This window comes from Chiloscyllium plagiosum, chromosome 16 (assembly GCF_004010195.1).
Source record: "Chiloscyllium plagiosum isolate BGI_BamShark_2017 chromosome 16, ASM401019v2, whole genome shotgun sequence".
Lineage (NCBI taxonomy): Eukaryota > Metazoa > Chordata > Chondrichthyes > Orectolobiformes > Hemiscylliidae > Chiloscyllium > Chiloscyllium plagiosum.
This window is the reverse complement of record NC_057725.1, coordinates 44,424,974-44,447,474: the sequence shown is the minus strand read 5'-3', so window position 1 is coordinate 44,447,474 and position 22,501 is coordinate 44,424,974. Positions and strand designations below refer to the sequence as shown.

At 39.4% G+C, this 22,501-nt stretch overlaps 1 protein-coding gene across 3 annotated transcripts in view; it reads left to right on the top strand.

Moving 5' to 3' along the window:
- Positions 1–22,501, top strand: part of ush1c (Usher syndrome 1C) — a 210,427-nt gene that overhangs the window by 37,649 nt on the left and 150,277 nt on the right. For all 3 annotated transcript variants that reach the window (XM_043705961.1, XM_043705963.1, XM_043705962.1), the window contains exons 4-6: positions 3,379–3,517; positions 17,858–17,966; positions 18,916–18,940. In XM_043705961.1, the coding sequence (XP_043561896.1) occupies positions 3,379–3,517; positions 17,858–17,966; positions 18,916–18,940 (273 nt within the window). The remainder of the gene's footprint in view (positions 1–3,378; positions 3,518–17,857; positions 17,967–18,915; positions 18,941–22,501) is intronic.

Sequence of the window (22,501 nt, the reverse complement as noted above, 5' to 3'; positions counted from 1 at the left end):
ACTACTGCCTAGCCATTTTTGGTAATAGAGTGGGGAGAGGCATGTGTTTAAGTAAGGAAAACATGTGTGTTTATACTATTTGCAGGTTTTAAATGAGAAGAAATAGTGGGATGTAAAAGGAAGATTAGGTTCAGCCCTGTACAAGCCACAGCCTCACTTGTGGCAATTTCATTGAACACCATTCTGTCTATTTGGAGTATGGACAAACAGCTGAGACTGTCTGCTGAAGGTTAGATACTGCCACTCCGGATAAGGCTCTTATGGTGCAGTGGTATGGTCCTACTTCCGAGCTGGAAGTCCTCGGTTCAAGTCCCACCTGCTCAAGAGGTGTGTAATAACATTCTTGATAAGGTTGGTTTGAACATATCTACTGCTACCTCCAACTGTGTACCAATGTGTCAATATATCAGTGAATGTAGTGAATTGTGATTGGGTAATGAATCTGTCACAGTTAAATTGCTGGCAGTGTGTTCAAGGTGTGACTGAGAAGCTTGCAGCACTGCTAAGTAGGTGAGAGTCAGGCGAAGGTGTGAATGTTAGGAATAAATTCTGATTGCTTCTTATTGTTTATAAGATTAGATTAGATTAGATTAGATTACTTACAGTGTAGAAACAGGCCCTTCGGCCCAACAGGTCCACACCGNCCCGGGTCTCTGGCGCTGTGAGGCAGCAGTGCTAACCACTGTGCCACCGTGCCGCGTTGGGCGTCTAAGGCTATCGGTGAGATATTGCAATTGAAGATGCATTTACTGACCATGTTCACTCTTATAAGATAATTGAACAGCTTGAATCACTGTTCTGAAATTGTTAGAACATAAGAAATAGGAGTAGGTCATCAGGCCCATTGAGCCTGCTTCGCCATTCAATAAGATCATGACTGATCATTTTGTGGACTCAGCTCCACTTAACCTGCCTGCTCACCATAACCCGTGATTCCTTTACTTTTCAAAAACCTATCTACCTTTGCCTTTAAAATATTCAACGAAGTAGCCTTAACTGTTTCACTGTGCAGGGAATTTCACAGATTCACAGTCCTTTGGGTAAAGAAGTTCCTCCTCAACTCAGCCATAAATCTGCTCCTCCTTATTTTGAGGCTGTGCCCCATAGTTCTAGTTTCACCCGCCAACAGAAACAACCTCCCTGTTTCTATCTTATCTATTCCCTTCATAATTTTATATGCATGTATAAGATAGCCCCTCATTCTTCTAAATTCCATTGAGTATAGTCCAAGTCTACTCAATCTCTCCTCATAAGCCAACCCTCTATCAGAATCAAAATAGTGAACCTCCTCTGCGCCCCCTTCAGTGTCAGTAAATCCTTTCTGATGTTTGAGAGCAGGCTTCTGCCATATTAACTGACTGCCACAGTCTGACTTCTGAGAGTTCATCGGCAGAGTTCCCTGGCCTTCCATGGATTGAAGATATTTCTCTTCCTCTCCAACGCAGCATCCAAAAATTTTAGAGTCCGTTCTTGGGTCATTCTTCTGTCTTTCCCAAATTGGAATCGCTTTTAAAATTACTGCTGGCACCTTTCCTAAAAATTATTAGCTGGTGTTAGGTAGTGCCAGCTTACTTGAAATTAATGTTAACCCCTCTCATTTATGCAGCCACTCAGTCGCGTGTTTCATGCTGGCTACACACTACAAAGATTTCATAAGCAGACAGCACAAAGTTTAGATCAGATGCAATGATTATGACTTTAGGGCACACCACCATTCTTATGACCATTTTCAGAGTTGTCAAATTCTGCAGTCTTTGAAGTGCAATGATTGTTATTATGTAAGCTTTGCGGTAGCCAACGTACACTAAAGTGCAAATCCTAAAAATATTAAAGCACATTGTCAGCTAACCCATTACCCATCCAAACTGCAATCAGCTTCAATTCATTTGTGTTTATTGTCATATTCCATTTTTGATAATTACCACATACAACAATTACTATAAAAGACTTCAGTCGAAAAGTGTGGCAGTGGAAAAAAACAGCAGATGCCTGATCTCCAGCATCCATAGTCCTCACTTTCTTGAAAACACTTGAGACTTATATGAATTTTCAATAAAGTCTCCTTAAGTAAGTAATTTACACCCAGCGCTGGCAGATCCCTCTCATACTGTGAAGCCTAGAACTACCTTCCTGCTGTCAGAATTCTGCAACCCTCTCCTTTGTTACTCGGACCTGATGCATCACATAAGTATTTCTGTTATGATTAGATACACAGAACAAAATTCTGCCTGGCCCATAACTCCCCAGCTGGGTACACTCTCTGCCTCCTTCCAGCATCACCTTCTCAAATTCTGCCAAACTCTTTGCTTTCCACATTCCAAAACTCTACAGTATTTTTGCTGAATCCCAGGACAGTCAACTAAATGCTGCCAAATTTGAGTAGTCTCAATCCTGCTTTATGGATTCCAAGAGCACCATTCCAAGTGCTGCAAAAGCCAACAATTGCCACATTGTCACTGTTTGCTACTGTTTTTTTCAATTCCGATGCAGGTCAATGCTGATGACTAGATCCCACCTGTTAAGGTTTTGTCACCAGGTTGCTGTATATTCTAGATTTTATGAAATGGAAGAGATAAACATAAAGTACATTGGTTTAAAAAAGAATAATAATATTCAAGGCAAAATGACACTCTTCCACATTTTTAATGAAAATCTACCATTTTATTGATGTAGGAAGTGTCAGATGGAGTGATCCTGCTCCCCACTTGTATTGCTGTTCCTCTAGAAGGGTCAATCTGGTTAATTTGTTTCTTATGTTACAGGCCTGTAAATTTATCACGGTCTGTGGCTTGTCAAGTGCTTGCACCTTGTACAAACTTGAACATAAATTTTATAAGCAAGTTTACGACATAGAGCAAAAGTGATGCTGACCTTTTTGTTACACCCGACTCCTGAAATTTAAATGCTTTCATAAAAAGTTCAGAAACAGGAATGTGTCTAATGTAGTAATCTGTTATTGTAATTGTTACAACAAATCTTACCAGAAGACCATTTAAGAGATTTTCTGTCTGTGACACTTTCCCTGTTCTTATTCCACCCAATATCACAATGAAAAAGAGAAAATCTTAACAAATATCAGGAAACCATATATGATATTGATTTAAATATTTTAGATTAAATCTGAAGCCTTAATGAAGTTTAAACAGGAAATGGGCCCAAATACCAGCTCACAAATAATTTAAAAAGTTGAAAATTGAAGCTCAGAAGCAAAGTGCCAACTAATGGTCCACTTGCTCTGCGATGTATGCCGACGTATTTATGTATAATTTCAGGATGTGAAAATCTGCTCTCCCAATGTATGAAGGAAAAAAAAATGACCATTATATAAATGGAATTTAACGCATATTTGTAATTCAGTATTCTTTTTTAACCCTGAAGGAAATTGAAAGAAGTGCGTTTAGATCGAACTCATCCTGAAGGCCTTGGCTTGAGTGTGCGAGGTGGTTTGGAGTTTAACTGTGGCCTCTTCATCTCTCAGTTAGTAAAAGGAGGACAGGCAGACAATGTCGGCCTACAGGTAAGGATGACTGTCATGTAAGAGAGGTGAAGTGCTTCAGTAAACATCATCTATCTTTGTAACAGTGCTGAATGCTTGGTTCACCAAATTATTTATTTGGCAGTGGCCCATCTGCAAGCTCATAAAAGGAGAATGACCTTTTCAGCTCTAGGTTGTTTAGCAATGCCCTGTGATAATGCCAATACCAGATTAGATAAGTTGCAGAGAGTTTTGTGACGTTTTTTAGAAGGTCCCTTCTTTATAGCACGTCCCTAAGCATGGCTGAAGAAGGATAGTGACAAATTCTAGCTTCTCCAGAAAGCTGGAAACTACAGCCAGTTCATCAAATAATTTTAGCAATTTCCTTAAATAAAACCTATTTCATGTATTCACTTTGTGTGAGAACAGGTTGGTATCATAACAATTATGGAGATTTCAATTTGAAAGGGTTAACATTTTGAGCCAGTCACAAATGAACACTCAGGATCAAACCAGGAAAGTTGTGCTCCTGCTTAATGCTGGGCTGCTGGGTTTGTAAGGAGTCAGAGCAATAGTTTGAAGGAAATGGATACTGACACTTAGGTTAGATGTTTATGGGTGACACAGGAGATTAGAAGCAGGGGTGTAGTGTTATGTTCTTAGATTCCATGTGGGTGGCAATGTAATGACAAGGATCGGAAAGGAGAGCATATTTCCTGTGCACATTACCCTAACCCCTCTGTCTTCTCAAGAGTAATCCATGACAGAGTTCCTGATAACACTTACTTTGCAGGTTCATTACCTCACTCTATCAATGTTCTTTCTCACATCTTCATCTTTGCACTCAGTCTCATGATTGTGATTTCATGTCTTTCCCTCATTATTGTCTTCACCCAATGAACTGCATCCACTGACTGAACATATGCTTACTCTGAGCTTTTTTACTTTCCTCCTTGTTGGAGAGGAAATACACATGTGAATGACCATAAGATAAAGGAGCAGATTTAGGCCATTCAGTCTGGTCGGCCAATTCAACCATGACTGATATGTTTCCACACCCCATTCTCCTGCTTTCTCCCCATCCTCTTGACCCCTTTACTAATTAAGAACCTATCTATCTTTGTCTTAAATACACTCAATGATTTTGCCCCCACTGCCCTCTGGAGCAATGGATTCCACAGATTCACCACCATCTGACTGAAGAAAATTCACCTCCTTTCAGTTCTAAAGCATCGTCCCTTCTCTCTGAGGCTGTGCCATTAGATCCTACTCTCTCCTACTAGTGGAAACATCTTCTCCATGTTGGCAGGATGTGAGTTGTGTGAGCCTTCTGTCAACCTAAAACTAACAGGGATCAGCCTTTTTTTTGGGAGATGTTATTTTTGGCAGCCTAGGGCAGGAGCAGGTAACAGCAACAATACAATTATTGTTGTACCCGAAAAAGAGGAAAGGACGAAGACCTGAGTCAGTCTAAAACAATGAACATTCTGCATATCCCAAGCAGACACAAGCATATCTAAAAAATACAAGGGCCCTTACAGAAACACTTGTACTTTGAGGAAATGAATAAGATTGAAGAAGTTGTTCAATATGCAAATAAGTTTAACTGCTGCTCTCGGCAGTGTGGAGGTTTGAAGGCCTGCAGGTGTGAGCATATAAAGTTTGGATCATCATGTGCCTGTCTATGCTTGTTATTGGTTGCTTGACTTTTGTTTTGAAAGGATATATATCGGTAATTTCTCATGCCTTTTCCCATGAAGCATTGCCAAATGCATAAGTGAAAGTAAAGTAGTTTATACTCAGAGGTACAGTCACAGGTATAGCCACATTTATTTAAGGAGTACATAAGAAAATAAATTTAGCAAGTTTGTTTTCTTCTCCAGTGACAAATAATATTGCTTATTACCATGGGTAGAAGGTATGCAATGGATATTGGGCCACGTACTCCGACCCTTTTGAAGTCCATTTTTCATAATGAAATTATACATTTTATGAGGCAGATTTCCACTCCACCCTGTAAGGATATGCAAGAGTTGAGAAATAAGGCATTCAGTATTGGAGAATAGGACCAAGTTATTTCTCAATTCGAGAACTACTGGGCAATCATTTATTTTATGCATTTTTGTTTTTGAAGATCCATTGTATTTGTTTTAACTTGTGTTTCTTTTGAAGATTGGTTAGTGCATTTTACTTATTTTGTTAAATGTAATCTTGGTTTGTTGTATCTGTGGTGCATTCATCCAGTAATATTTTATCAATAAAAGCAATTAAATGCAATTTCCATTGCTGACCTTTTAGAAGTACATGGATGATTTAACTTGTCAAGTGGTATTTTGAATACATGCAACATATTATTTTGAAGTCAGATTAACATTGCCAAGTTGTTGGTCATAAATTGCAATAAATTGAGGATAAATTTCCTTTTATAAAATATAATTGATCGGATCTCTAAAGACTCTTTGTTATTTGATTGCCACATTTGGCTCCTGAAGAGACTTTCTGATGGACAATTAACCAGTTAGTTGAAGAATTATGATACACGGGAAGTTCATTCTTCAAAACTGCAATCTCATTGTATAGCAGACTCTGTCTGGAATTTCACTGTCTTCGCAACAGTTACCTTTTCACTTGATTCTTTGTGCAAAACAAGTTCATTTTCTCACATTACTGTTTAAGCTCGTACTTTATTCATACTGGAAAGAAATGTGCAAAATAAAATGCATATCAACTAAGATACCCTTTCCTATTGTACATAAAGTAAGATTTCTGTGTTGCTCCTGTGCTGAAAGTAAATAAAAGCACAGAATTTAATTTTCTCCATTTTAGCCACCACTAATTTGCGTTTTGGCAATTTACTATGAAAATGGTAATAATACTTGTAATAGTATTCTCTCCCTCACAGGAACAATCAATCTGCAGCATTAGTCAACTATTGATTTCATAATTGGAGATATATTAGATGAAAATTGTCCAAATGTCTACCAGTTTTAAGGGATCCATAATTATTTGTAGAGTAATTACTTCAAATTTGTCACCAATGAATATATTTGAAGTTTGTAAATATTGTTACAATCCCAGATGATGTTACTGGGACAAGTCAGATCCCAGAGTGAACCATGGCTTGATATATCATATATTTAATTTTTCTACATGGCTAATATGGAGGTTAGTCATAGAAACATGAAGCATCAGATGTTCTTCATTAACAAAATATAAGTTTCAATACAAAGAAAAAGAGCATACAAAGTTATATATAGTACAATCGCTGTTATCTTGCACCCAACTGTCCAGAATTCTCATGTAGCTGGCAATCAGAAAGGTGTATTGTAGTTCTCCCGCAACAGCATAGCCCAAGAATCAAAATTGGAAATAAGAAAGGTAACCTCCTGCAGAATTTACTCAGAGTGACTGACTTACTGGGACAGGATTGGATTTCTTAGCTCTGGGAACTGATAATTTGGTGCCTCATTTTCCTTTTGATTAAAACCTCACTGATAGTATTTATGAGCAGTTGTGGCCACTGGTTTTTAAAATACACATTTATCTTGAGGCAGCAATAGGTTGATTTCTCTCAGACACCACTAATATTTCTAAAGTAACTGGCAGATTTAATTCCCATTCCCCATGCATATCCGATATGAGAAGGATCTAAACAAAAACAGCAAAACCACGTTTCAACTATTTTTCCAACATTTTCGTTTTACAGTTACTTAATCGCAGAGAAATATTAATCTTATTTAATCTCTTAAATTTTTTAATTTAATCAACTCTTGGACTACTGAGACAGATTTATGATTTGTTTCTGAGACTGCTAGCATAAACATCTCTCACTTCTGATGGCCTAAACATTTTCAGTTTCAAAAGCTTGAAGATTTTTATACAAACTCACCCAGTTTGGAAGCTTCACAAACTAAAATCATTTCTGCTGAGGTGACTTGTTCCTTTGAACTGAGAACATGATTCCTCTGCTATGAGGAAATTATTCCCCCACCTGAGCACAACTCCTGAATTTTATGAGCTGCAATCAGAAGCTATAATAATGGACCCTGGTATGTTGTAAACCCTGCAGTATGTTCCATCCAATACAGGTGTACTGCTTGACTGGATTACAGGCATTCTTGGAAATGATGTGTTTATGTTACTGTTACAAATAACTTTCAAACCATTTTTAAAAAATTCATAGACCAAACCTCACCTGCCTATATTTTTAAATTAAAATCCAACCTTACTGAACATGGAGCATAGAATATAGAACAGTATAGCACAGTACAAGGCCTTCAGCCCTCTGTTATGCTGACCTTTTATCCTACTCTAAGATCAAACTAACCTGCACACCCTTCATTTTACTAGCACCCATGTGCCTATTCAAGAATTGTTTAAATGTTCATAATGTATGCTATCACTGCTGCCAGGCGGAAGTGGATACTGCAGATGCTAGAGATTAGAGTCAAATTAGAGTGGTGCTGAAAAAGCATAGCAGGTCAGGCAGCATCCGAGGAGCAGGAAAATCGACATTTCCTGATGAAGGGCTTTTCCCCGAAATGTTGATTTTCCTGCTTCCTGGATGCTGCCTGTTGTGCTGTGCTTTTCCAGCACCACTCTAACCCTACCACTGCTGGCATTGCATTCCATGCACCCTCCACTTTCTGTGTAAAGAACATACCTCTGACATCTCTCCTCCCTGGGAAAAACTCTCTGGCTATCCACTCTGCCTCTGTCTCTCATCATATTGTACACCTCTATCAAGTCACCTCTCATCCTTCTTCGCTCCAATGAGGAAAGCCCTAGCTCCCTCAGCCTCTCTTCATAAGACATGCCCTCCGGAACAGGCAGCATCCTGGTAAATCTCCTCTGCACCCTCTCTGAAGCTTCCACATCCTTGCTGCAATGAGGTGGAACTTAACGCAATATTCCAAGTGTAGTCTAACCAGGGCTTTAAAGAGCTGCAGCATAACCTCAAAGCTCTTACATTCAATCCCCCTACCAATGAAGGCCAACACATCATTATGATATGTTGTATACAGTACATTATATTATAAGTATTGTCACAATATTTATAATGAATCACTTGCACTACAGCGAATTTCAACAGAAAAAAAAGTTTCCTTTTATGAGTTTTAATTGCTAGTGCTGCTAGTTTTCCCCTCTCCTCTATGTTTTGTTAAATTATGTCGCGTGCTAATAGCTAAACATGGAGTTAGAACATTTGAACCTGCATCATTTAAATAGGCCACTCAGATCAAGTAGCCCATACTGGTGTTTACTTTCCAAACAAATCTCCACAAGCTCTTAAGTCCTTTTCTCCAATCCTTCTGCACTCTTCTGTGCCCTCCTCTGCAATGAATCCAACAAGTATCCCCTTAACTGCTCCATTGTTATCAGCTTCATCCACTGCACATTTCTTTCCAAACGTTTTGATTCTTTCTGGATTGTGGTTCTAATGGGTCAGCTGTTCTTCAGTTCATCTTCGAAATGCCCATCGCTACAACTCCTGTTGAGATGGATTACTTTTACAAAGATAATTGAATTCCTACTGATCCACATAAAGTAAATGCGGGACAATACTTCAATTTCAACACTATTACTGGAATTAAAAAAATTAAAACCAACACTTACTTAACATTATTTAGTAAGCAACTCGTACGCTATTACTACAGAAAATATACCCTCTCTCTAACTATAAGCAAGGCCAAAACGTACAGCTATTCTGCTGAGGCAGTATTTAAAGGGGCTTCTCTTATATTCTGGAGAAGTCCTGAACTGACTATCAGCAGTAAAGCTAGCTCCTATGATCCTTCCCAGCTCCCTGTGTTAACAGCATGAACATTCCAGATTCATTTGATGCCATCAATGTGTTATTCAACCAGTGATTGTCTTTCCTCCTGTAATATGTCTGGTAGGCCACAGAAAAGACATGCTAACTACACGGCCTGCAGCCTTTCATCTCTCTTTGAGAACTCCTCTTTCTGTCTGAAATCTTAGACACTAAAAGTTTGTCCACAGCTTTGTCCCCATTCTGGCCATGTAATCATCTTGGAAAACCTTGCATTCATGAAACCATTCATTATTCGTGAGTCATGACAATGGTAGTTCACGCTGTCAAGATTTGTCAGGAGAGGGTGCCATGTGCAGAGTTAAGTGCATTCTTGTCCTCATCTGAAATCCTTTCAGGAGTATTGTCCATTCAGAGTTATTAAACATGCATTAAAACTCGAGTACTCAAACCATCCTCTGATGAGATCAGTTAAATTCCACGCAAACAGAGACTGCCCACCTATTTGACTCATGAAGACAGCAGGAAGAATGATACTACTTTGGGCAGTTTTTTTTGGGCTTGTTTTTGGCCACTTATTTGAATTGCTGAATACGGCATAGCATGTATGTTTGAAAGGACAGCAAAGTAGCAGGTCCCAGCAATTTGGCAGTGCTAGAGTGCAGCTCTTACATGACTTAGTGTAATAGGTCAAGTTGACTCAGTAGCTGGGACATTTCTGGATCCAGTAGGGTTCCTAACACTTGGTTTGAAAGCAGAACAGGAGGTGGAAAAGGTAACTCCATTTTCACAGACACTAAGACACAGGGCGGTACTTTACTGACTACAGCAGGCAGGCCTGCCATCATATTAAAGATGGCTGCCTGTCCCCAAGAGCTGCTGGTCCTATCAGAGGCATAGCATGGAGGGAAAGGCTACAGTTATGGACATGCACCTTCAAAACCAGGTGCAAGTCCTCCTCTTTTAAGCTCCACTTAACCTTATTTGTGCTTTTAGCCTATATATGTTTTTTTTGTTTTGCATTGCCATTTTAATGTTAATGTCATTTGTGGATTAGTTATCAACATCTGTCATCATCACAAACCAGGGTCTAGTATACTCTCATTAAATGTCTACATCCCATTCACTCCCTTTTTGTTCTGACTGTGGACAAGAAATCTTTCCTCCCTGTTGCCCTGTCTTCCTGGCCTCCTCTTTCAGCTTGCTTTGTTGTAGGTCTCAATCTCCTAATGGCCTGCCACTTTTGGTATTTCCTGGCCCTCATGTCTCCCCAGTATTGTTTTGCAATGGCCTTACCTCCCACCACCTGTCTCACTTTTCAGGTTGAGAATAAGTGTTCACTGCTTCTGCGCTCCTTGGTCCTTGCTTCCTTTCTGAAATCAAACTGAAGTCCTTAGCTCCATCCTGTGGCAGAGGTTAGTCAGTGCAGATGATCTTGGGTGTTCAGATTCTGCAACCAACTTCTACCACTATTGGAAGCATGGTCAATCTAACTATGGCACAGTGAAGGTTAGATGACAAGAAATCTGTATTTTAATTCTTTTAGATTTATTGGTTCATTTTATCTTACAAGTTATTTTAGCTAGTAATGTACTTTTACACACGTACAATATTTCAACTTTTACATTGTTTATTCTGGCCAAAAAAACAATCCCAAGGAACCTAACATTGATTTCAATGGGAAACTATGCTTCATTGCAAGTTATTTTGCTTACATTTTTAATTTTCAACCACAATTTTAAGTGAGGATGTGTTATAAGTAGGTTCTGGGTACACCAGAGCTTATTAGGCAAGCTGCAAGGTTGAAAATGTGTTGCTGGAAAAGCGCAGCAGGTCAGGCAGCATCCAAGGAACAGGAGAATCGACGTTTCGGGCATGAGCCCTTCTTCAGGAATGAGGAAAGTGTGTCCAGCAGGCTAAGATAAAAGGTAGGGAGGAGGGACTCACTGAAATTCTTCAAGGAAGGCATCGTTGCAAGAGGATTCGCAGTAGGTTAAAGGGTTATAGAGAGTGGGCAGGAAAGTGGAGTTGAGACCGAGATGAGATCAACCCTGATCATATTAAATGTCACAGCAGGCTCAAGGGGCTGAATGGCTTACATCTGCTCCGAGCTTTTACGTTCCTATGTTCTCCAGCTCCTGTTTCGTATGTTTTTATTCTTACAAACAGTGGGAGCATAATATAGCGACTTCCATGCCAGGAGTATACATCTGGTATAGGAACTTGTGGGCAGAGATTGCTACATGTTTAACACTCGCAAAACAGGCACAGTGAGTTCTCCCAAAGAATGAGATATTTCAATGATTTCAAATTTGGCAGCATAAGAAAAAGTCACTTATTAATTTAAGCCATTTGCGAAAAAAGCTTGAATGTTGTAACGTTGGTCCTTTTGACTTTGGCTCCCTACCAAGCCAGGGGGGAGAGGAAAGTACTCTTGATTGACACTGATGCCACATTGTACTTCCATGGTCATTTCAACGGTGCAGTCAAAGCTGAACATATGAACTAAAAGCACTAATTGAACATATTATTACAACATGGACCCAATTCCATTCTGGGAAGCGTGCTTTTGTTGACCTGTTAGTGAAATAGCACAATATCCAAGGGCAAAGGATTAAGAACAGAATGAGACCATTCGGCCCTCTGAGACTGCTAAGCTGTTCTTTAAGATCAAGGATAATCAGGGTGTCGGCTCAACTTCACTTTCCTGTCTGGCTCCCTCCTAACACCCAATTGTCGCGAGCTCAGCCTTGAACAAATTCAATGACACACCCCCGCGGCTTTTTGGTGAAGAGAATTCCATTGATTAATAAAGGGTATTCATATTCTTAAAGAGTGTCCCTGAGCTTTACAAAAGGTATATCTTCCCAGTGCCCGCCCTCTCGAGCCCTCTCTGGATCTCATGTGTTTCAATAGCATGAGCTCTCATTTTTCTAAACTCCACTGGTGCAGGTCTAACCTCTGCAACCTTTCCCCATTCAATAACTCCCTCATCCTCAATGAACTGTTCTGAATGAAATGGTATCTTTTTTCCAAATAAGGAAACCAATACTGCAGACAGCTGAAATAACTGCACGGAGGCCGGTATCCCATTATTAAGTCACCCTTTATTCACGTGTGCACAGTACATGGGCTCTGACCACCCCTAGAATGAGGAGACTCTCTGACACTCCTGTTTATATCTGTGAGCCAGGGCTCCCTGATTAGCCCAGGTTAACAACCCCTCTCAAGGATCTTACAGACAATGGGATCCACCTGGCCCCTCTTCCAATCACTACAACTGTACTCCAGATGTGATCTCACTGACACCATAAATGGTTTCGTGGTGGGAGGTGGGGTCATGGTCAAGGGGGCAGTAGGAGGAGGTGTCCGCGAGCTGGCGTTTAGCCTCAGCGGTGTAAGCTGCAAGGTTGGGCAGGGTCACTGATTGAAGATGGTGCCATGGGCAGAGGATGGGGCTGTACATTTGTCGGCCTGAGTCCAGAGTGCTCAAAGAAGAAGGGTCCCCTCATGAATCAACGAAAATGACAATCTCCCCTTAACGTCAAGTGTCTTATGTCACTAGTAAATGCCAACAGAAACAGATGAAGGTTGCTAATTGCACACTTGAGTGGATTAGCTGAGGTTGAGGCTGTTACCTTTCACCCTCTTGCAAAATAGCAAAAGCATGGGAAGGTGTCAGCCATCCACAGGTTAATCAGCATCTTACAGAAAATAAATTGTTTGAATTGGTAAAAAGAATGAAGTGCAGGAGAAACTCAGCAATTCTGGAAGAAACTGTGGAGAGAGAGAGTGTTAACATCTCAAGTTCAATATAACTTCTTTGGGATTCCAATCATGGTTCAAAACTTAAAGCCTTTTCTCTCTACACTGATGCTGCCAGACCCTTTTTACTTATAATACTTCACTTTTAGTTTAATTTGTATTACTTTATGAGGAAATGATTGGTTTTGTGTTCAGCTACGAGAAAAAAGTGGAAGGGTTTGCCTTATTATATTTTGCCTTCTTGCATCTTTAAGATTCCTAATGTTCTGGATCCAATAAATTATTTTTTGAAGTTCAGTAATTCTTATGTAAGTAAAACTGGCAGCCAATCTATAGCAAAAGTGATTCTGCTATTGATGAACCAAATAATCCATTTTTGTTAGGAATAGTGTTGGTCAGGCACACAGGGGACATTTTCCTTTTCTGAATAGTGCCATTGGATTGAGAACAACATTTTATCCAAATGATGGCATATCAAACATTACAACATTTGGTTAATACCACATTGAAGAGTCGACCATGATTATACACTCAGAGCTATAGTGTTGATCAAAATTCAGCGAAAAATAGATCCCTAGCGTTAAATAGATGAAAGGTAGTTTGTAAAAGAGGTGACAGAAACCATTGATTTTCTCCCCTTCTCTAGTTCTTGTGGAGATATGCCATAAGTTAAAACACAAACAAGACACAGCTGCAAGAAGGCAGGGTGGGGGAGCGGGAGTGCAGACGTGAGGAACATGAAAGAATGAGATCATACTCATTATTCAGTCATGAGTGCGGGAGGCTTTGAAATGTCAAAATGGAAAATAGAGTGTTGTTCTCATTGAGCTTTGTTGGAAAACTATATTGGTGATATATCAGGGTGATAATGTCAGCATGGGAACAAGGGGGTTCATTGAAATGGCAAGCAACTGGAAGGTCAGAGTCAGTTGTACGGACAGAACAGCGGTTTTCTGCAAGCAGTCACCTAGTCTGCATTAGGTTTCATCATTGTAATGACAATCTCATTGGTAGCAGCAAATACCGTAGACCAGATTGAAAAAAGTACAGTAAAACTTTACTTCACCTGGAAGGTGTTTGTGCCCTTGGACAGTGAGGAGGGAGCAGGTGAATGGCCAAGTGTAACACATTCTGGAATTTCATGAGAAGATGCCTTGGGGGAATGAGGAATTGTTGGGAGTGATGGAAGAGTGGGCCAGGGTGTCACACAGGAAGCTGCTGAATGCTGACAGTGGAGGGTAGGGGAAGGTGAATTTGGTGGTGACATTCTGCTGCAGGTGAGGTAGGTGGAAGATGACCCTTTAAATGTGGAGACTGGTGGACAAGGGTCCTTCTAAGGTGCACAGCTTTGCCAAAGATCTGTGCATTTTAATAGGCCAGCCAGCATGTTAACTTCTGGTTTCTACAGCTGCTACCATATAATGGACATTGGAGGTCTGTGCAGCAGCTGGAGAAACTAGAGGGAAAATAACGGGTGGGATGGAATGTGAGAGGAAGGAGAAGCCTGTCACGGTTGAGGGTGAAAGGTATGTTGGAGGCAGCCTGGTAGAAAGTGGCATCATCAGAGCAGATGCAACAGCAACAGAGAACCAGGAGAATAAAATGTAGCCCTAACAGCAAGCAGGGTGTAAGGAAGTTTAGTTAAGATACCTCTGACAGTCAGTAACAGATATTGGCACAGAGTCTATCCCCACAAATGAAAATAGAGAAATCAAGAAAGGAAAGGGAAAAGTCAGAGATGTACCTGGTGACAATGAGCGAAGGAGGGAAATTTTTAGCAGAACTAATGAATTCACTCACAATATCTCCAAATAACAATGTTCAAAAAGCACTCACCAATTGCATGTCAAATAACAATCTCAAGATTCAAAGTGTTGACCACAATTTCTCCACTAGATGGCATAGCTACCAAGATTTGCCCATTTGATGGAATTTATTTCGCTACAAACCTTCCAGAATTGGTTATTGCCCTAAACAAATGTTACTTTTAACAAAACCAAACATCCTACTTGATTGCTTTGCTTTATACGTTCTCTTAAGTCATCATCTCATTTTCTGGAACCAGTCCTAATAATTCTCAGCTCCCAAAACATTGCTTCATTCGTTTCCATTTCCAGCTTGTTGACCTTTAACCCCAGGCCTGTCTTGCACTTTTCCTAAAGATTCTCTTTCAGCTCAAGCTTGATAAATCTTTGAGTCATGTTTTCAATGCCTATAGAGCTTTTTCGCAATCATTTTTGTGTGATAAGTCATAGGGTATGGCTAATGATGTTGTGGCTAACATATTGATGTGGATAGAACAATGGCTAGCAAACAGGAAACAGTAGGTATAAATGCATGATTTTCAGATTGGTAGAATATACGAAGTGGTGTGCTGCAGGGATCAGTGGTGGGACTTCAGTTTTTTTACACAATTTATGTAAAAGACTTTGAAAGGGCAAAAGGTGTGATTGCTAAATTTGCTGATGACAAACTAGGTAGAGAAGCAAGTTGTGAAGGGAAGATAGGGAAGCTACAAAGAGATATAGAGTGGCAAAGATCTGGCAAATGTTGTATAATGTGGATAAATGTAAAATTGTCTATTTTGGCAGGGAAAGATGAAAAAGAGGCATATTATCTAAAAGGTGAGAGGTTGCAGAACTCTGAGATGGGAGGGATCTGGGTGTCCTAATGCATGAATCATAAAAGATAGCGAGAAAATGATTAGGGAAAACAAATAGAATGTAATTGTTTATTGCAAGGAGAATTAAATACTAAAGTAGGGAGTTCATGCTGCAGTTATACAAGGCAATAGTGAGATTACACCTGGGGTACTATATAAAATCACCTTATTCAAGGATGTTGTAAGTGTATTAGAAGTGCTTCAAACTAGGTTTATTAAACTAATGCTGAAAATGTGTTGCTGGAAAAGCGCAGCAGGTCAGGCAGCTTCAAGAAGAAGGGCTCATGCCAGAAATGTCGATTCTCCTGCTCCTTGGATGCTGCCTGACCTGTTGCGCTTTTCCAGCAACACATTTTCAGCTCTGATCTCCAGCATCTGCAGTCCTCACTTTCTCCTTTATTAAACTAATACCTGGAATTGAGTGGTTGGTTTATAAGAAGTTTTTACAGGTTAGGCTTGTAGCTGCTGGAGTTCAGAGAAGTAGGCGGTAACTTGATTAAAATGTATAAGATACTGAGGGACCTTTAAAAGACTGAATACAGAATGGACGTTTCCTCTTGTGAGAGAATCTAGAACTTGAGTTCTGGATAAAAGCAAATTACTGCGAATGCTGGAATCTGAAACCTTTGACAAAGGGTCAGTTAGACTCTCAACCTCAGCTCTTTTCTCTCCTTACAGATGCTGCCAGACCTGCTGAGATTTTCCAGCATTTTCTCTTTTGGTTTAGAACTTGAGGTCGCTGTTTGAAGATAAAGAATCATCCATTTACGAAAAATTAGGATAAACCTTTACTCTCTGATGAATCTTTGAAACTCTTACTCAAAAAATTGTGAAGCAGAGTCTTTGCTTATTATTAAAGCAAAAGTAGACAAATTCTTACAAACAAGGAGTGAAAGGTTTTGAGGGTCGGCGGGAATGTAGTGTAATCAGATCAGATCTTATTGACTGACAAGGTAGGCTCGAGGATGAAGTACCCTATTTCTATGTATGTAAGTAATTATTTAAATTTGACAAAAAAATTTACTTTGTTCTCATGATCTATTTGTAGCTTTTATTTATTCTTCTACCTTTCCTCCCGAATAACAATTCTTCCTTTCTCTCCTCATTTTGCTCTATATTTGTAGTTCTCATTGAAAGGTCTCTGACAAGACCTTTTCATTGTCAAGAAACAAATTGGACTTTGGGCTGAAAATTATGGGGAGGAAAGGGTGGTGAAGGAAAGTTGGCGATGAGGTAATAGACCTCAAAGAAGCTGATCGCATAGCCATTACCTAATTGTATGATCTCCATCTATAATTGGGAAGGAGGTTTCACCATCGGGAGGTGTTCTGCATTACCTTCAACAACCCTTTCTGTTACTTCTTTAAAAAACGTCCAGCCAGTTAAGCACAGTTTTCCTTAATTAACCCACATTTGTCCATAAGACAATTGATTTTGTCCTGGATTATTGCTTCTAGAAGTTTTGCCATCACTGGAGTTAAACTGACTGGCATGTGATTGCTGAGCTTATCCTGACAATATGTTTTGGACATGTTCTTCCTCTGTATCTTCACATTCATTGTATAATTTTCACTTTAGCTTCTCACTTTCCCATCATCTCTATATTCTCATCACAAGCCCAAACCTTGCCCCTTGAATTACCTACTGAACTGTTATATCTCACCATATCTTGTTCCACGTTCACTCAGCTAATTCTCAACTCTCTGCAAACCTGTCCATCTCTCATCTCTTGCTCAATATTGTAAGGAAAAAAGAGGTGCACTTGCATTCAACATTTTGGTTGACAAGTTCTCTTCCAATCTGTTTTCCACAATAATGTCTTTGTATCTTCAAAGTTTAATTCACTTATATCGGGGGGAAAAAATTGACAACGAACAGTCCAGTGTTGCAGCCTGGAATTCTGAGTCTGTGGTTCAAATGCAATTAGCAGAAGTACTGAGAAAGCTGGAAAAGCAGAATTTCCTGAAGTGTAAAAAGGCCAAATCAAAGCAGGGTGGGGGATTGGGGATATATCGTCAAATGAATCACACTGAATCATGACCCAAATACCTGTAAGGAAAGTCATTTCTTAGAATTACAGAATTTGGGTCAGAGACTCCAAAACAGCTGGGATATTACATATACAAACAATAAGGTATGTTCTGAGTTGGTACTCCAATTCCTTTTAACATGTTTTTTTCAGCTTGGAGATGAGATTGTTCGGATAAATGGTTACTCAATAGTATCTTGCACCCATGAGGAAGTGATAAACCTAATCCGCACTAAAAAGACTGTTTCTCTGAAAGTCAGACGTAAGTGTGTAAGCGTTTATTATCGAGTTGCTTCAGTTACTGCAGAGTTGTTTGTGCGATGTTCATTTGCACATAAATCTAAATTTATACATCAGTGTTTCCAATTATAAATACTGTGCAAAGCTATTAAATAGTGCATATTTTGCTAAAATAATGCTTTTTATTTTGGTAGGTCATTTTTAATGAGAGATTATGCCAATTTCTCTCATTGCCACTGAAGAATATTTGAAAACTGGTGTAATGTGGGCCAATACCCATACTTACTTCATAGATCATAGAATCCCTACAGTGTGGAAACAGGCCATTTGGTTCAACAGGTCCATACTGACCCTCCAAAGAGTATTCCACCCAAACCTATTCCTCAGCCCTATGTTTATCCCTGACTAATGCACCTAACCTACATATCCCTGAATACTTTGGGAAATTTAGCATGGCCAACTCACCTAACCTGCACGTCTTTGGATTGTGAGAGGAAACCAGAGCACTCAGAGGCAACTCATGCAGACACAGGGAGAATGTGCAAACTCCACACAGTCACCCGAAGCAGGAATCGAACCCGGGTCGATGGTGCTATGAGGCAGCAATGCTAACCACTGAGCCACCACGCATTTAATTTTCTTTTCCAAATCTGTTCTTTTTTGGTTACTAATCGAAGCAATATATTTTCCCTGAGAATTGCTGAGCAGGTATTTGGCAAAATTATGGGTGCTGTAGTTCTAATGGAACTCATTCAGTGATGGTATGGATGCTGAGAAAACACCTAATTCTAATAGCATTCTGCTCCTTTCTGTTGCTGCAAAACAAAACCAAAGGATAGGGAAAATACAGACACTAAAATATGTCTCCTAGTTTGACCTTCCATTCGTTCTAATATTTCCTTCTAAGTACTTAGGAATTCATTACTGGTGACAGTTCAGACACTGTTAATTATGTCTCTGCTTTTTTACAGATGTTGGAATGATTCCAGTCAAAAGGTGAGGTGTTTTTTTAAAACAGATCTGAGTCAGAAATGTCTGAACATCTATGTAGTATTTAGGTAAATGCATTTACGAAGGTTTACTGCATAAAACAGACTCTTGAGCAATTTTAGCTTATCCAGTTTAAATGTAACTGCTTGCAAAACATGAAGAAAGAAATTCCAGATATATATCCCACCCACAAAAACAGTCCATGTTGTTTTCTGTCATCAGCTGCGCCTTTAGTCATTGAACCCATTGGCCACAGGTAAAGTTTAATTAACTGTGATGGAGCTTCTTCCATTAGCAGATATTGTTACCAATTTGTACTTGTTGAATGTATTTTTTATGATTGATCTTCAAATTATTTTGGCATTGGCTTGGATCAGTTAGGAACATTCTGTTCTCTGAATCTGAAGGCTTTGGTTCAAATACTTTGATGATTTTGAGCATGTTTTCTGAGCTGATACTTCAGTTCATTACAGGCAGTGCTGCTTTTCAAATAAGAGGTCCAGTGAGATCCTATCCTCCATCTCAAGTGAGTGACACAAGTTGATGAATAGCTGCCTTGACCACTATTATTCCATTAATCATCACCAACAATACAGATTATCTGATCATTAATTTGCTGATTGTAGGAAATTGCTGTGTGCGATTGTCTTGCTGAATTTAGATTTACAATTTAATGATCAATAGGAAAAGTCTGCATTTTCTTATCACGCAGTGTCCCTATGAACTGGAGAGTATTCTGAAACAGAAATTGGTTTGCCGAATATCATATTCTTAGTTTCCAAGAAATGCCTGTGTAATATTAGGTTACCATGGAGATGAAAGACTCAGAAGCAAAAAGACATATAGAGAGTGAACTGCTTCAATGTGGACATACCTGCAATGGGATTAAAGTAGGTCTGGTGGCAGGCAGTTCAGAACATCTCGAATTTGTGTGTGAGCAGAATGTGGTGTAAAGTGTGTGAATTTATAAAGTATATATCGTTTGGATTTTGAACTAGTGATGCATAGGTTTTGGTCTGTATGTATGAGGATGTTTAACGAATTAACTTGTCAACTTTCCTGGAGCCATTATTCTGCTTAATCCAGAATGAGAAAGAAAATTCCTGAGATGATAATGGGAATTTGTTTGCATTGGGAGAGTTTTACGTACAGAGTAGATATTGCACTTAGAAGAATCAGGAATTTGTTTTGCCCAGAAGAAAAACCCGTGTCTTGGAAAACCTTTTTTTTTGTATTCAGTTTGCAGAAGTCCTGGTAAAAGCTAGAAGTACGAAACAGTTTCTTCTAAAGAAAGGAGATAGTTTAGAACTGTTAGGAAATAGATTATTTCAGTGCAGATGGACTTTAGCTTAAAAGTTCTGGAGGAGAAGTATTTGGTTTGAACTCTGCAATGCTTTTTCAAAATTGAGTAAGTTGAAATTCAGTGACTAATCAAGAAAGAGACCATCAAACTAGCAAGAACGGAAGTTGAAAGAAACATTTAAATCAAAACTAGAGATGTGATAGAGAAGAACATTCTCCTGATGTTACAATGCTGTAATGTGATAGAATTCCATCAGAATTCCACAGAATTCTGACTAGATGGAATTCTGTTTTACCATGTGTTTTGAAATCTTTCATATTATTTTCTCTGTAAGTAGCTTGGTTTACTCACTTTTATCTTCCTTTCATTTGCACAATAAGCTTAGTGTTTTATTGTTGAAATCAAATTTGCAGCACAGTGCAGTTGTATTTATGTGAAAGACCACCTCTTTAAGAAGGAAAAGAATCTATCAAACCAATTTTCAGTCTGATAATAACATCAATTGGAATCATAACAATAAGAGACTCTTATGGGATTTGAATTCACTGCACTAAACAGGGATCTTTATTTTTCTTTTTAATGATGGGAGTGTGGTAATTTTGTATATAAAATTGTTTTTTTATGGTCCGATTTATTGCATGGAATTTGAAGATGACTTTTAGCAACATGTAAAGCTTTTAGGGACTGGAAGATATAATAGTGGACGGTTTGAAATCTTTGATTAAAGCAAAATTTTAGTCAAATTATTTCATGTGGTCAAGACAAGCATGACACAAGTGAGAGAAGGTTTATAGACATGCACTTTATCAGTGTTAACTGATCCTGTGAGTTTGGGTAAGATACACCTGCTGGTGAATGCAACTGAAGGTTCGAAATGATTACCAGAAATGTGAGAGATCCACACAATGGATGTTGAGTGGGAAGGCTAAAATTTCACAAGGTGCTACATTTGTGTGGAAAGTAATGCAAATGTTTGTAACTACTTGAAGCATATCACTTTTATTTTAACAATTTAAAGTGAAACTTGTCTTTTTATTTGAAATATCCTTCATTGGGTAATTTATATGTGGCTTAGGTTGGTTTATTACATGATGTAGAGTCGCCGCTGTTGGACTGGGGTGGACCAAATTAAAAATCACACAACACCAGGTTATAGGCCAACAGGTTTAGATTAGATTAGATTACAGTGTGGAAACAGGCCCTTCGGCCCAACAAGTCCACACCGACCCGCCGAAGCGAAACCCACCCATACCCCTACATTTACCCCTTACCTAACACTACGGTCCGAAAGCAAGTACTTCCAAATAAACTGTTGGTCTATAACTTGGTGTTGTGATTTTTAATTTGCTTTATTATAGTAAGTCTTCCCTTTAAGCTGCCATGCTTAATGTTATTTTATTTTTCATTTTGTGCTTTTTATTTCCATTTTGCCTCACCTTTTTTGTGTCAATGTAAATTCAGTGTCAAAGCCAACCAAACACAAGGAAGGTACAACCAGGGATAAGCTGGGGATAATCAAAATGAAGGACAGGGGTCATGCTCAAGTTGTTGCCCCGAGAAAATATAAAGTGCCTTTAATGGAAAAGGAGGTGCCACTTCCACTTATATTGAGCTTCATTGAAACATTGTAGGAGGCCCAGTATGGAAATTTTAGCATGGTAGCAAGATAGCTTGTTATAATGGCAAGCAACTGGAAGGTTGGCATCAGAGAGCAGAGGGGTTTCTCAAGGCGGTCACCAAGTCTGCATTTGATCTTGCCAATGTAGTGGAGACTATACTGTGAGCAATGGGTATCGTTGAATAGATCGAAAGAAGTACAAGTTAACTACAGCTTCTGAAAGATAAATTTGGGATCTTGGACAGGGAGGAGGGGTAAGAGTGTGTGTCTCATCTACTGCTGTTGCATGGGAAGGTGGCAATGGGAGGTGAGGAAGTATTAGAAGTCTTGGAGGAGTGGACCGCGCTGTTGCGAAGGGAACAGACTTTGTGGGATGCTGATAGTGGAGGGAAGGGAATTATCTCAGGATAAAGCAAGAACAGCTTTCTGAAGAGCATTGTACATCCATGGAGGTACCTGTGAATCTGGGTGGATTCAAAACAAAGGATGAAACTTCAGCCGGAATCTGCGTGGGGTGATTCTGAGCCAGAGGCTGTCACTGAGGAGTGAGAGATGACTGTGAAAGTGAGTTTGGGGAGGGGAGGGGGCGGAATCAACACCACACCCCGAGCAGAGGTGGAGCTGATTTCTAGTCACTGGTTTAAAG